The sequence below is a fragment of the Tetrao urogallus genome, assembly GCF_951394365.1.
Source record: "Tetrao urogallus genome assembly, chromosome: 8".
Lineage (NCBI taxonomy): Eukaryota > Metazoa > Chordata > Aves > Galliformes > Phasianidae > Tetrao > Tetrao urogallus.
Genome location: NC_136821.1, coordinates 32,862,430 through 32,875,888, shown reverse-complemented (window position 1 = coordinate 32,875,888; position 13,459 = coordinate 32,862,430). Strand labels below are relative to the sequence as shown.

The window sequence follows — 13,459 nt, the reverse complement described above, 5'->3', positions numbered from 1 at the left end:
TAGTTGAGCTCCTGACTTCACTGTGGCACACTGACCTTAACTGACATGGGGAAAAAAAAATAGGACTATGCACTTAGGAAATACTTTCCCCTTTGTGTCACTTGGAAATCTGACTTTTTTGGGATTTCACATGTCGTGACAAAACATGTGGGCCACATTGCAGGGTTGCTGGAGCTCCTTGGACCCGGCTCAGCAGATGTCTGCTTTCTGCTGGCAGCTGAAGCACGAGGAGCCTTGCCGGTGCGTCCTGAAATGGATATTCCCTCAAAACAGAGCTCACTGTGCTTGCAACAGTTGGCGTTAAAAGTGGGCCCTTGGCTTCTTCCCAATGCATATCTCATTTACATTCTCCACCCTTTCTATTTCTCTTGGTGGAAAAGCCTGCAGAGCCTCCCTAGTGGATGTTAAGAGGACACGGCAGTGCTGATGAACAGCCCCAGGTTCCTCCACCAGGCACTGACCCGCGTTCCTGGGTGGAACAACAAAGTTTTCATTGGTATTTTGCTGCGTTTCACTCAGGTTCATTTGACTGAACCAGAGGGCAATTTAAGATCGCTGGAAACATTCACATCTTTTGCTCCCTGCTGGCAGGATAACTCTGGCTGTTGGGAGCTTAAAATGCTTTGCCTGTGCTCAGCTAGTATGAGTTGTAACTAACACACCTGGGATTTACCTTGCAAGGGAGCAGGTTGTCTGGAGTTCCTTTGCATAGCTCATCCACTAGAAAGGAACCTCAGAAAAGAAAAGATCTCTGTGCAGGCCATTTTGAGGACTGGTTTCTCTGCTCGCCTTCTGCGTATGTAATGTTGAAAATGAAACACAGTGTGCAAAAGAAATTGTCCTTGAACGGAGCCGTGCTGTCCCTGGTTGAAGGACCCAAATTCCAGATGGTGATACTCAGCGCTCACACCAAGAAGCTGTTTTGCTCCTGTCCCCACTGAGCAATCTGTTTGCTGAGTGCTTGTTTGCATGCGACTGTGGCTCAGCTGAGGGTTGCGGCGCCATCTTAGGCAGCCCTTGAAGCATGGTGGCTGCCATGTTGGGGTGGCTCCTGAGGTGCGGTGGCTGTCATGTTGGGGCCAACCCTGAGATGTGGTGTTTACCATGTTGGGGGAGACTGTGAGGCCTAGCTTCTGCCATTTTGTGACCTATGAAAACCCTTAAGGTGCCATGTCAGCTACGCCGAGGCAGATTGTGAAGAACTGCTTCTGCCATTTTGAGCGGCGCTTGAGGTGCAGTGGCCGCCATTTTGTGGCAGTTCCTGAAATGTGACACCTGCCACTTGGGCTTGGCCCAAAGGTGCAGCGGCCGCCATTTTGGGGCAGTTCCTGAGGCGTGGCAGCCGCCATTTTGGGGCGGTTCCTGAGGTGCTCTGCATGCTCTGCTGGAGTGGGGCTGGGCTGCTGCAAGGCGTGAGGTATTTCAGGACGTGCTGGTTTTCCTGCCTTTTTTGGTGTGGAAGGAGTCATTATACCTTCCTAGTGGGACACATGAATCTTACCCAGGTGAGAGAGCATTAAGATAGGTGAAGCAGCACGGTGTTCAGCCTTGTATACAAAGGTTGGGAAGTTCAAATCACGGCTAAGCTCAGCATGAGTTGCAGGGGAGGAGGTAGAGTTGGATGGTCTTTCCTGGTCTGAGGCTCTGAGAGTCTGTATGGCCTCTCAGGCTATCAGTATCAACAAAACTTCATCCTTTATTATTTCCTTTTCTTCTTCTTCTTCTTCTTTTCTTTTGAACTTTGGGAATGAAGTTTCTGGTGAGTGTATGTACGTGTAGTGCACGTGTTTGCAGTGCCATGCTGAACTAGGGCCATCTCAGGTGTGCTTTGCTCTATGGAAGGAATAAGATGGGCTCTAAAAATAGAAAATGTGGCTGTAAGTGACAAAAGCTGGCAGGGAGGACTTGGTCAGATGCAGTTTTAGAACTGTTTTTAATGTTTTCTCGACTCCATTCCAAGTTTAAAGTGTCCATTTAAATTAATTAGAATGATTATAGTATCCTTGGAACATGAGTGGAGAAAATTTGATTATAATTTCAATATTTCCTTTGTACCAATGAGAATCCAGAACAGCCAGCTTAAGGAAATTTCTGCGTACAATGAAAATGAAATTCCTGACCAAATTGACTAAGCTGAGATGTCTAAAAGCAGAGAGCTATCATGAAAGTGCTGGAAAGCCTCTGATGATAATAGAATCAGTGTCCCAGGGTATAATGCAGCTCTGCATTTAATATTGAGCTACTGAACCGTACATCTCAACGTAGCTGAAGTCACTGAGTTCTCATCAAAGTCCTGTAATGACACTGTGCTCTGCTTAGATGCCAAGTGACTCTTGAAATAGCTCCAGAGATTTTTGAGCAGCTTCAGCTGTAGAGACATCAGACTTCAGAAGAACAGCCACTGCCATGGTGTAAATATATCTTTCATTATATATACTGCTGCACTTGGCAGTAAACTTATGAACCTGTATAAACATAATAAAAAGGTTCTTGCATACTTACAGGTGAAATCATGGCAGCAGTGCTGATGCAGCACAAGAAAAGCCTGTCCTTTGTTCTGTGAATCTGTTTTCACTTTCCTTGCTAACCGTACGTGCTCGGCACATTTAATTCAGTGTCTCTTATTGTTTGCCTGTGTAGTTTTCATGTTATGGCATTGACTGGAGTTCCTGTCATGTTCATTATAGTTTGGGCATGCTATTTTAAGCGGAATTTTTCTTATTATGTATTGTTTAAGGTATTGACTTTGCCAAAGGGAAGAAAAAAAAAAAAAGCTTGTATCCACTTAAGCAGACAAGTGGTTGTAAATTTTTGCCCATTAAATATACATGCTCATACAAACGTACGCATATGGAGTGCTTACAGGCTGATGCAGTTACAGAATTAGGTGAGATTTGAAAACTGTATTCAGGGAACCTTTCCAGTACAGGAGTTGTGTTTCTGGGAGCAGCTCTGGGCAGGAGCGTTCTTCAGACTGTCTCCTCTCCTGATGACGACAGCAAGGCTCCATTGAGTGCTAAGATGGCACTTTTCAAGAACGTCTTGTTAACCTTTTAGATTTTAAAGAAGTATTTCTGGTTTGTTTGGCTTGGGGGTTTGTTTGTTTGTTTCTTTTCAACCCAGCCAACTAATTCTTGGGTGTGAGAGGAGAGTTACTGCATAGCTCATCTAAAGTAAACAAGGTTTTCAGCCGACATGGATGAGAAGCAGTCATTTTGGTAATAGTTTTATACCACTTTTGCTAAAAATCTGGAATTTGTGTGGTTCCAGCACTTCAGAATGAAACTTGAGGTTGAATCTGTGCAAATACTGAATGATTTATCTCATTTATTTAGCAGTATAAGGTGGTGATATTGCTTATGGGCTTCGTTTTACTCTTCCAAATGTGCTCTCCATTTCTGTCATCCATTCCTACTTGATGGTGAGCTCTTTCAGTGGTCTCTCTCTCACAATGTGTTGTGACCTTCAGCCTCACCCTATAGAGTGGAAAGGTACTTTCTAGTATTGCTAATAATCTCAGTTACACTGAAACATAAATATGGTTAAATTAAAGAAGTTGAAGCTTAAATTTGTGTTGTACCCGATCTCATGTTAAAGCATCTGATGTGTGACAGATTCAGAACAATTGTAAATGAACTGCTCCTAATCTAATTGTTTCATTTTTGTCTTTCAGTCTATCAGAGAAGTCACAGGCTATGTTTTGGTGGCTTTGAATCAGTTTGAATACCTGCCCCTGGAGAACCTGCGCATCGTTCGTGGGACCAAGCTCTATGAAGACCGATACGCTCTGGCAATATTTCTTAACTACAGGAAGGATGGTAATTTTGGACTCAGGGAACTTGGCCTGAAGAATTTGACAGGTAAGTGAAGTTGGTAAATAAAGTGGATTACTTGGGGGGGGGGAGGGAGAAACAACTCAAAAAATAACCGCTTGTTGCTTGTTGAATGTGTGCATCACGGCTCTCAGTCATTAGCGTTGTGCATACAGCAGAGGCACCGTCAGACAGTAGCAGCTATGAATTGTTTGAAAGGCTCTTTGGTACTTCATTTCCTTTCTGGTTCACAACCGAGCTCTTCTGGGGTCAAAGGCTGCGTATTTAAAACAAAAAAGTACTGTTGAAGATGACCTTTTTCCTTAGTTTTCAAGAGCGCTGTTTCCCAGTGGCCCTTGGTTACTGCATGCAAGTTGTTTTAGGTGTTAAATATTTTCTGGCCAAGTAGCTTAGCTTGAGCTTTCCTTCTGCTCTTGCTTCTGTCTGAGTCACTGTTGCTGATGTGCTGGTAGTTGTGCGGGGAGGGAAGGGTGGGAGGGTCACTGGGTCTTTGGTGTATTTCATTTTAGAACTTCCTTTTCAAAGAGAAAAGGTTTATTGTATATAGTGAAAAAAATATTTTTATTTCTTCTTTGAGCAGAAAGGTAAGCTAAGTCGATGGTTTTTATATTCATGTGAATTCATGGTTAGATAATGATGCAGAGTATGTCAGTATTTCTTCCAACTGAGAGTCTGTAGCGAATGGTTTGGGAGCTTAAAAGTTGGCAAAGTATGATATTGTATAATGTTGGACAGCAACTTAATGAAGTGCAGGCAGTGGCAGATGTTTTTAAAGGAATTCACTGAAAGTATTTTATTTATATTTGGTTCCTCACAAAGGGAGGACATTTGCTATGGTGTCTGTGAAATGGCCTTATTTCTGTGAGTCTCTAAATGTTGAGAGCAAATCACTGACCTGAGCTGGGTGTAGAGCTTGTACAGAGAGGTGGGAACTTGGTGAACTATGCTTAGGCATCCTTCTCTCTTCACTTTTTTTGTGTCTCTGTAGGCACTGGTACGCAAGTACCTGCAGTTCCCCGTTTGTGTCTCTCTGAGTTGTATGGTGATGCTTTCAAAAACAGTACGGTGAAGGAGACTTCAGCTGTTTTATGGAGTAGAGCACAGTTTTGTCAGGCTTTCAGAGCAAGTTCTTTCTGCCAGTCAGACTGTTAACAGTTTACCGAGGCCATCACGCTGATACCAGAGTGCTTCCCAAGGTCTCTAAATCCCTGCCATTCCTACTATGCTTCTCTCTACTATTCTCATAATCCAATTTTCTCCTATTCTGTTTCCAGTTTTTCCCCATCCTTCTGATTTAGGGTGTTCATTGTGGCTATCTATGCTCTCGCATAACACTGAGCTGTAGCATCATGCACAAATAGAATTTTCTACTTCATAGACCTCTTATTGTCTGTGGGTCTCAAGAGGCTTTGTAAAATACATCAGTCCAGTTAAACCTGAGACAGAAAGGCCAAGGCCAGAGAAGGGTGGTAACCCTTTCCTTTGGGGCTGGAGGCTGTTGTTCTGCCAGGAAGTGAGGGTTGTGTTTTCAGTGATTATTTATCCATTACTTTGATCCTTGGCAATGTGAATAAACTTATCTTGCAGGCCTTGGCTCAAGACTTTGTTCTTGAACCAGCGGCCGTGTGCCTGTTTCCAGAGCTTCTCTCTGGACGCTGCTTTTTTGTGATAGCACCAAGACTGTCCAGTGAAAAGCTAGCCTGTCTTCTCAAGTGCTGTGAGAAAGCCTGCCTTAGCTCAGTCTTTGAATCTTTCCTCACAGGAGATCACCACAGTCGCTTCATCTAATGTAGGTGGTGTTTAGAAAGCCCTCTGATGGGATTATTTGGCTCAAAATGTATTGTCTCTTGGAAGTGCCTAATAACACTAGCTTGTCTCCACTGAGTGCTTAAAATAGCTTCTGAGTGCTGAATATGAGCCAGTATGTGCTTTAAAAATGCTCTTAGTATTTTTTAGATAGCATGTGCCAGGGCCTCACGAGTCCCTCCAGCAGCTGTTCTTTGACCATTTTCTGTACTGGTTAAGATGCACCTGACTGTTTTAAACAACAACCTGCTTCTTGATGCAGATACTCTCCCTGGAGCTATTACTACTTCATTCATTTTCCTAACACATCCTTAGCCTTAATAGCTGCATAAAAACAAGTGGTGTTTGCAGCAGCCCAAATGGCACCAGGCCACAATAGATGAGCTGTGTCTGGGTCTTCCCGGTGTCTGCCAACTGCTCCTTGTTTACATTAGAAACAACCAATGATTTGCGTTGAATTTAAGGTGAAGCAGTTCCCAGGAGCTTGCATCCATCCGGCTTCTAGTGCACTACAGATTTGAAGGTATTGGCCTGGAATGATGGAATGCTCAGTGTTATCACCTGCTGGTCGTCCCGGGTCTTAATCAGAGGCAGGATTTCATTCCCCTGTGATGTACCATTGCATTATTTTTAGTGTGTTGTTAACAGCTGTGTTTTTATTGTCAGATATTTCTGACGTACTTACATTTCATCTTTAAATTTAAATGCTTGATTTCCCCCCCCCCCCCTTAAGCTATAAAAAAAAAAAAGACAACTGTGATGGCAGTATGTTTTATCTGACACGGAAAACACAATCCTGTTCTCACTCATGATGTCTGTCAGCCCGAGAGGGAGTTGTGGTACTGCAGCACAGGTCAGGAGCGGGCCCCAGAATTGATGTGGCACTTGCAGAAAGCTTGGCCTGTAAAAATCTATTTCTCACTTACTATAAACACATAGTCAGTGATTCCACAAAAGTGTCAAAAACAAACAGACATTGAACCAACTAAGTGGCTGCTGCCACCTCAGCTGGACTCATCTCAGCTTGCAGATTCAGCTGCCAAGCAGCGTTAAAATAAAGTGCAGGTTTGACACACTGAATGTATTATTCAGCCTGAGATTAACAGAATAAGTGATGCTGAGGGAGAAGGAATGCCACCTTTTTCCATTTACTTTGTATGAGCTAGTGCAAATCATTCCTGTCTCTCCCATGTAGCTAGGCAGTCAACCTTAACTTATGCAATGAAAGGGCATAATCATTGTTCACACTTTGAGTACTCCAAATATAGAGAATACCTGATGGCTGCATTTCATTATGGCATTTATCTTCATGAGCTGGGAAAGAGGGATAACTCACAAGCCAGAACCACTTATGAAGTATCCCATATTTTCCTCTGAGTGAAGATGAGTAACAGAGATCTACAGCAAATGCTCTATCTTTGAATAAGCAGGGATCAGCTAATCTCCCCTATTGGCCTTGGTAATAGTTTCCCCTGCATGTGTCCATGCAACTCTGGAATTTCTTAAATATATGAGAATAAAGCAGAGTTAGTGGTGATTAGTTTGATGGTACAGAAAAGCAGCAACATCTGTAATTTCTTATCTGCCCGCTTTGCATAAACGGAGATAAATGATGAATTGAAATAACTGAGGTTTGAGTGGCAGATGCATATTACAGCCCAAAGGATTTGGTCGGTGATGCCCTAAGAAAAGACATCTCATTTGACCAGCAGGAAAATCCCAGGGCAGGGAACATCTTTGTGTACGGAAAGTGACCGCTGTAAATAGGCTGAGCTCATCAGCACTGTGACTGGATCCCAGTGTTCCTGCAGCAGAGGCTAGGACCGTTCCCCTTCTGTCACCTTTCCTTGGTTCCACACACGTATTGCACATTGGTGAGTCACTGCTGAGATGCCAGTGCCTGTGTGACTCCCAGCCTGAGTGGGTGAGCCCTGGTTGTGCTGGTGCATCCTTTGGTCTCTGTGGCTTCCTACTATTGGGTGAGCTGGGAAGAAAGCAATCTGTAGTTTGCCTCAGGCTTCCCAGACAACAGGTGGGCAAGGCATTGCATCTGTAACCTCGGAGAGGTGTTGCTAGGATACGTGGAGGAATGAGGAATTTGTTTAAAAATCCCTTTGGTACCCTCTGCGATCAGGGCTGCTGTGGGAGTTAGAGTGTAGTGCCTAGCAGAAGCAGGCACAGCGCTCCGTGTCTGTCTGGGGGCATTCCTTCCCTGTCAGCTTGGAGTTGGAAGGTGGCATTGGTATCCCAGCACAGCTGGTGGAGAGAAAAAGGAGGGATATGCAGAGCATGCCTGTTCTTGCTTTGGAAAGCTCCTCTGTGCTGTGGCACAGCCTATGGAGCCAGCAGGTAATGGGGTCACAGGTAGTTCAGCAAGGCCAAGAGGTGCATTGTGTATGGCCAGAAGTTAAGACTGGTCCTCACCCGCAGGCGATGTATACTCACACATTGATTATGTTCAGTAACAGTGGTTGAGCTTTGGATTTTTAATTGCAGTGAGGCTAGAATATTACAGTCTCTCAGATATGCTTTTGTCGTGCTAAATGCTGCGACTAATGTCTGATTGTCTGATTTTTTTATTTTATTTTATTTTATTTTATTTTATTTTATTTTATTTTTATTTTATTTTATTTTATTTTTTTGCAACCTGTAGATCACCCATTTATGCTCAGCTTTCTTTATTTCCAAGCACTTTTGTCTTTTTCATTCTATCTCTAGAGTTAGAAATGTGCAACCTTGTTTGGAATGATTATGGCAAAAAGAAATAGAAGAAGCTCATACTAATGTTTTATTGGTAAATGTTTTCTAATTGGATATTCAAAGGATTCAACGTATCCTAAACGCCTGCCTCTGGTCTCTGGAAGTTGTTTGCTGCTCACTCTCCTACCAGTATGTTCACACAAACTATGAAATACTTATTGGCATTTCATATCAGCAAGTGGGCTGAGCCAGTTTATCAGAAGCCGTTTGCAGGATGTTCCACATGAGCCTCCACTACCTCACAGCTGGGGAAGGGTCTCATCAACCAACTTACCCTGTGACCAAAGCAGGGCTTGGGACCACAGGGAAGAGAAGCCAGGCCAAACACTTGGCCTTATTGCTCTGACTTGGTAATAAACTGAAATTTAAATTGGCCCATTCTGTCTTCCACAGTACATCCAGGTATGCTGCCATTGTCACCTGAAAATGCCACGTGAAATAATGATGTCATTGGTTTTCTCTTTCTTGGCAGTTTCTCTTTTTCACTTCTTTGCAGTAGTTCAAATTCTCCAAGTTTTGGATATGTGAAACACCCTTTAGCTTTTTAGATACATGGGCAATCAGGATAAATCCAATAACACTGAAAGCTCCTAACAAAGTACTGGATTTGCTTGACTTCAGCGGCTCATGAGCTCCAGCAGCATGGGGATTTCCCTGGCCACACACTTTGCAGAGTTAAACATCTGAGCAGAGTAATCCCTCCATTTCAGTCACACGGGTCAGGAATGGGTGGCACTGCAACATGTTTGAGTTTGGCAGAGAGATCTGTGCTGAGCTGTTCTACAACGTAAGTAAAATGCAATCAGCATTACACTAGGGAAGAAATTGTGCAGTTTGTAGTGACAGTGCTGCTGAGGAATACATCCCAGCTCCTGCCTGGGACAGCAAGGGGCCGTGCCTGTGCTGGTTGGGGCTGGCTATTTTAGGAATGGAAATCCTAGTTACTCTGGTAGTTATCTTGTTCAGTTCAGGTGAATGAAAGAGGCACTGATTTCAGTGTGGCGTTTTTCCTTCTCTCTACAGTCTTCTGATTTCATTGATTTTCTTATTTTCTTCTGACAGGCAACAGTGACAAGGAATTGGGTGCTTTTGTAAAATAATTAGTCTGGTGTTAGATGGTGAATGTAACCCATCAGCTCTCCCTAGCAGAAGGGTGGGTTCTATAGCAAACTGGTTCATCTGCCATGTGTGGCAGGCTGTGCCAGCATCACAGGGATGTGAGGTGTGAGCACTGGTGTGGCAGTGGGGCTCAAAATGGGCATGGAACTCTGGGCATCGGGTGTCAGGTAAACGTCTTTAAGCACAGGCACTTCAGTGGCATCGCAGCATGTGTCTACAAGGCAGGCCTACAGACCTCACTTAAAAACCAGATCCAAGGGTGTGAGGTCCCTTCTTTAGCTTCACTATCTGCAGGCTGAAGGAGGCGAAGGCCAAGCTGCTGCTTGTCAGCTCCCTCCCAGGCTGCTTGCTTCTCGCTTGCTCATCAAATGAGGTCCTTGTGGTGCCACAAATCCCAGCCTGGTCAACTCTGGGACTGCTCTTGTCAAAACCACTATGAAAGGTTTCAATGTGGGTGGTTTTGTGGCAGTCTCAGTTTTTGAAGAGTGAGTGTGAGTGATAGTCATAAGAAGTTTATCTGACAGTCTGATCACACTGCTGAGACGAATGCAGAAATGTCCAGGCAGAAATGCTAACCTTGAGGAGAACAAAAAAATTAGAAACTTGGACCTGCAGAGGAAGGGAAATGACTGTGCAAAGAGAAGTGACAAAGTGGGAAACACCCGAATGCAACAGTCTGATAGTGAAACAGAAGCACTGGCCAAAGCAGTAGCTGCAATAGGGATGAAGGAGCAGGAAGGCTGCACAGGAGCATGGCTGATACAGAGCTGCTATACTGCTCTGGTACTCCCCAGCTGGTTCCATCTGCTTTGCAAGAGCTTCTTTCCACGCAGAATGAATCCTGATTGCTCTGAAGAGACAGTGCCAGGTACTGGGGCTGGAGGCAGGTGGTGCACGTGGAAGTGGAGCTGTAGGAACGTGCCTGCAGGCAGGGAGGGGGAGCAAACCATCACATGAGGGGAACACGCTGGAGGCTTTTTCCTTTGATGTTTGGGAATCGCTCAAGGGGCAGTCTTCTCTGAAGCCCTTCTGCCTTCTTTTTTTTTTTTTTTTTTTTTTAATTTCTTCTTCCATCCCCCCCTTGGTGAAACTTGCATAGATGTACTTTTCATTTCTTTAAGGCTTAGAGGACAGAGGGTGTCTGTCAGGCCAGCCGTTGCACAAAAGTCTGTGCTCACACTGGACTCACATTAGAGATTTCCTGGCTGCTGATTTCTGCTTCTGCTCATCAGAAATAGTCCAGCTGCATGCTTTGGCTTTGAAGCCATATGTATCCCTGATGTGGCAGCATGGAACGAAGGACAGCATCAAAGATGATTCTTTCTGCCTAGCTGGAGAGATGAGATAATCTCTCATTATTGGTTCTGTGTTGGGTTTTATGGATCAGCTAACCATGTGTTCAGGCTGTAAAAGCTCTGGGAACTGGTTCTGTTGTTGGGCTCTGGATGGAATGCTGCAGAGTCAGCCTGCTTCAGAGGTGGCAATGGGCACTTGTGAGCAGGATTTTGAGGCTGAGCTTACCTGGAGCTGCTCACTGCAGTGCCTGACTGGCCCCAACAAAGCAGTGTTAGGTTATGCTGGGTGTCCCTGGAACATGCTGTCATCATTTTTGGAGTTATGTTGGATGCACTGCTCTCTTCTCCATGCGTGTCACGCTGAGCTCTCAGTGTGTCTCTGAGTAGAGAGCGCGTGGAGTTCTTGTTTGTTTTGTTGCTTATTTGTTTATTTTTAGGTGAGTCAGCATCAAAGAGGGGTGCTTGAAGTAGTGGCAAACTTTATGTTGAGATTTGGGCCGTGGCGGAGTTCATTTCTATGGCTTGACTACCCAGGCCACATCCTACTGAAATTTGTTCTTTCTATGAGAAGCAGTAGTAGAAGAAACAGGCTCTGGGTTTCTCCTCTGTTAGAGTTAAAACAACTGTGCTTCATTTCCATGAAATAATAATGATTCTCTTTGCCTGAAACTTAAATTCTTTACAAGCCTCAGCCAGTTACAAATCCATTATCCTGAGCACAATGTTGCAAACAATGATAATAATAATTAAATAAAATGTAACTCACAAAAGGGTAAGCCTGCTGCTGGCTCTTTTTACAGACCAAAGTGCTGGTTATTATTCTTTTTCTAGGAGACTCTGCTGCTCTGCAGGAAGGTGTCAAAGCCCTGCTGCCACAGGTGCAGGCAGCCGTGCTGGGGAGGGGCAGGGCCCTTGCTCAGGGGTAGAAGAGCTGTTGTTCAGAAACACTCAGTGCAAGGTGGGTTGAAGGGGTTGGGAGGATCGGGGCTTGTCTCCTTTTACTTCCCCTTGCTCATGCGGGGTTGCGTGGGAGTTCTTAAATGGTGATATTATGGCTGTGGTTTTGTTCCCTCCTGCTGAGATAACTATGGCTTGTGGTAGCTGTGCTTCTGGTGGTCACACTGATGTGCTGACAGAGGCCGGCCCCTGTGTGCTGTTGAGTTGCTTTAGCAATGGCTGGACTCGGAGGCTCATCTTGAAGCAGGACTTGATGTCTTAAAACGTGCACCCAGCTAAAATATGCATTAGGTAAGGTTGTGTCATGGTTTTATGATTTTTGGTCATCAGTATTCCACACCATAACATCATGTAATGCACTGGGGGTGGGGTTTGATATCTGCCGAATGTTCGTCCGACGGAGAAGAACTGCATTTCCCCAGGAGGCTTTGCGGTCAGCAAGGGGATATAACTCCATGCAAGGTCACCTGATCCTTCTTCTTCGCCTGCGCTTCGCTGTCTGCGCTTCGCTATCTGCGCTTCGCTGCCTGCGCTTCGCCATCTGCACTTTGCCGTCTGTACTTCAGTCACTCAACTGGACTGCACTTCTCACCCCAGCATTGTGGTGAGGTCTATACAATTCAAACAGATTCTCTCTCTCTCTCTCATTGTATTTTACTAATACTATATTTAGTAAAATCATTTGTTCCACCTCAGATTAGTGCTGTTGTTTTCAAGTATTTTGGGGTCCCCTGCTTCCCCTTTCCCAGAGGCGCGGATCCGCAGATCCCTCCGCCCTGCTGGTCACGGAACTGGGCCGGACCAGCCCATAAACCGTTGACAGGTTGCAAGGGCAGCGTCCTGCTCAGCGCACGTGGAAAGAAGAGCTGAGAGGGATGTTTTCATGGCTGTGACTACAGAATGGATTAATCCCAAGAGCTGTGCAGTTAGCCCCATGTGAGATCACAGAGTCTCACCACAGCCCCCGTTTCATCTAGGAGTGAGACTGCTGGCTGTAGAGAGCTGAATGGTTTTGATTTAATATTCAGGAGCATTCAGCTTCCCAAATAAAGATAATATTTTTGCTAGCTGAGGGATTTATTAATATATTAACGTGGCCTTGGCTTTAGCCTTTTATTCCTTGTTTTCTTTAAAAAAAAAAAAAAAAAAAAAGTCTTAGCACAAACCAGCCCTGAAGTTGGAGAAGTAATCAAAGCTCTGCTGAGCAGATTTGACTGTACTGATGTATTGAATGACACTGCCGACCTCATTCTGCTCCATTTCCCCCTCAGGCTCATAGCAGCGGTTGGATGTAAACATTAATCTGTTAATTTAACTTCTGATATAAATAGAAAAAACATAATTGCAATTGCTATTTTGTCAGTGGCCTATCCAACCTTACTGCTTTGCTTCGGAGAGAAGTGGCCATGCTGCATGCGTCTCTGCTCAGGGCGCTTTCCATCCACAGTGTTTGGATGGCGCAGATTATAGCTTGCTTGGTGCAGCAGGTGGGCCAGAAGGAACGTTAGGACTTTCGTGACCATGAAGCGTGTCCTCCAGCAGCCCTGCATACTGACTCTTCTTCTGTTTCACATCCTTTCCTGGTGTCAGTAGTCCTCTGCCGTGTAATTTGCAGTATCTTGGAGGTTGCCCTTTTTCTTCAGCATGCGAGCTGGGAGTGGTGCTGATGTGCCTTGCAAGCGCTGCATG

The 13,459-nt window shown here is 44.8% G+C and overlaps 1 protein-coding gene across 1 annotated transcript in view; it reads left to right on the top strand.

The window, feature by feature from the left end:
• ERBB4 (erb-b2 receptor tyrosine kinase 4) overlaps nt 1-13,459 on the top strand; it is a gene marked incomplete at both ends in the record, with an annotated part of 495,076 nt that overhangs the window by 241,791 nt on the left and 239,826 nt on the right. Inside the window, one exon of the mRNA XM_079538981.1 lies at nt 3,674-3,860. Coding sequence (XP_079395107.1) covers nt 3,674-3,860 — 187 coding nt within the window. The remainder of the gene's footprint in view (nt 1-3,673; nt 3,861-13,459) is intronic.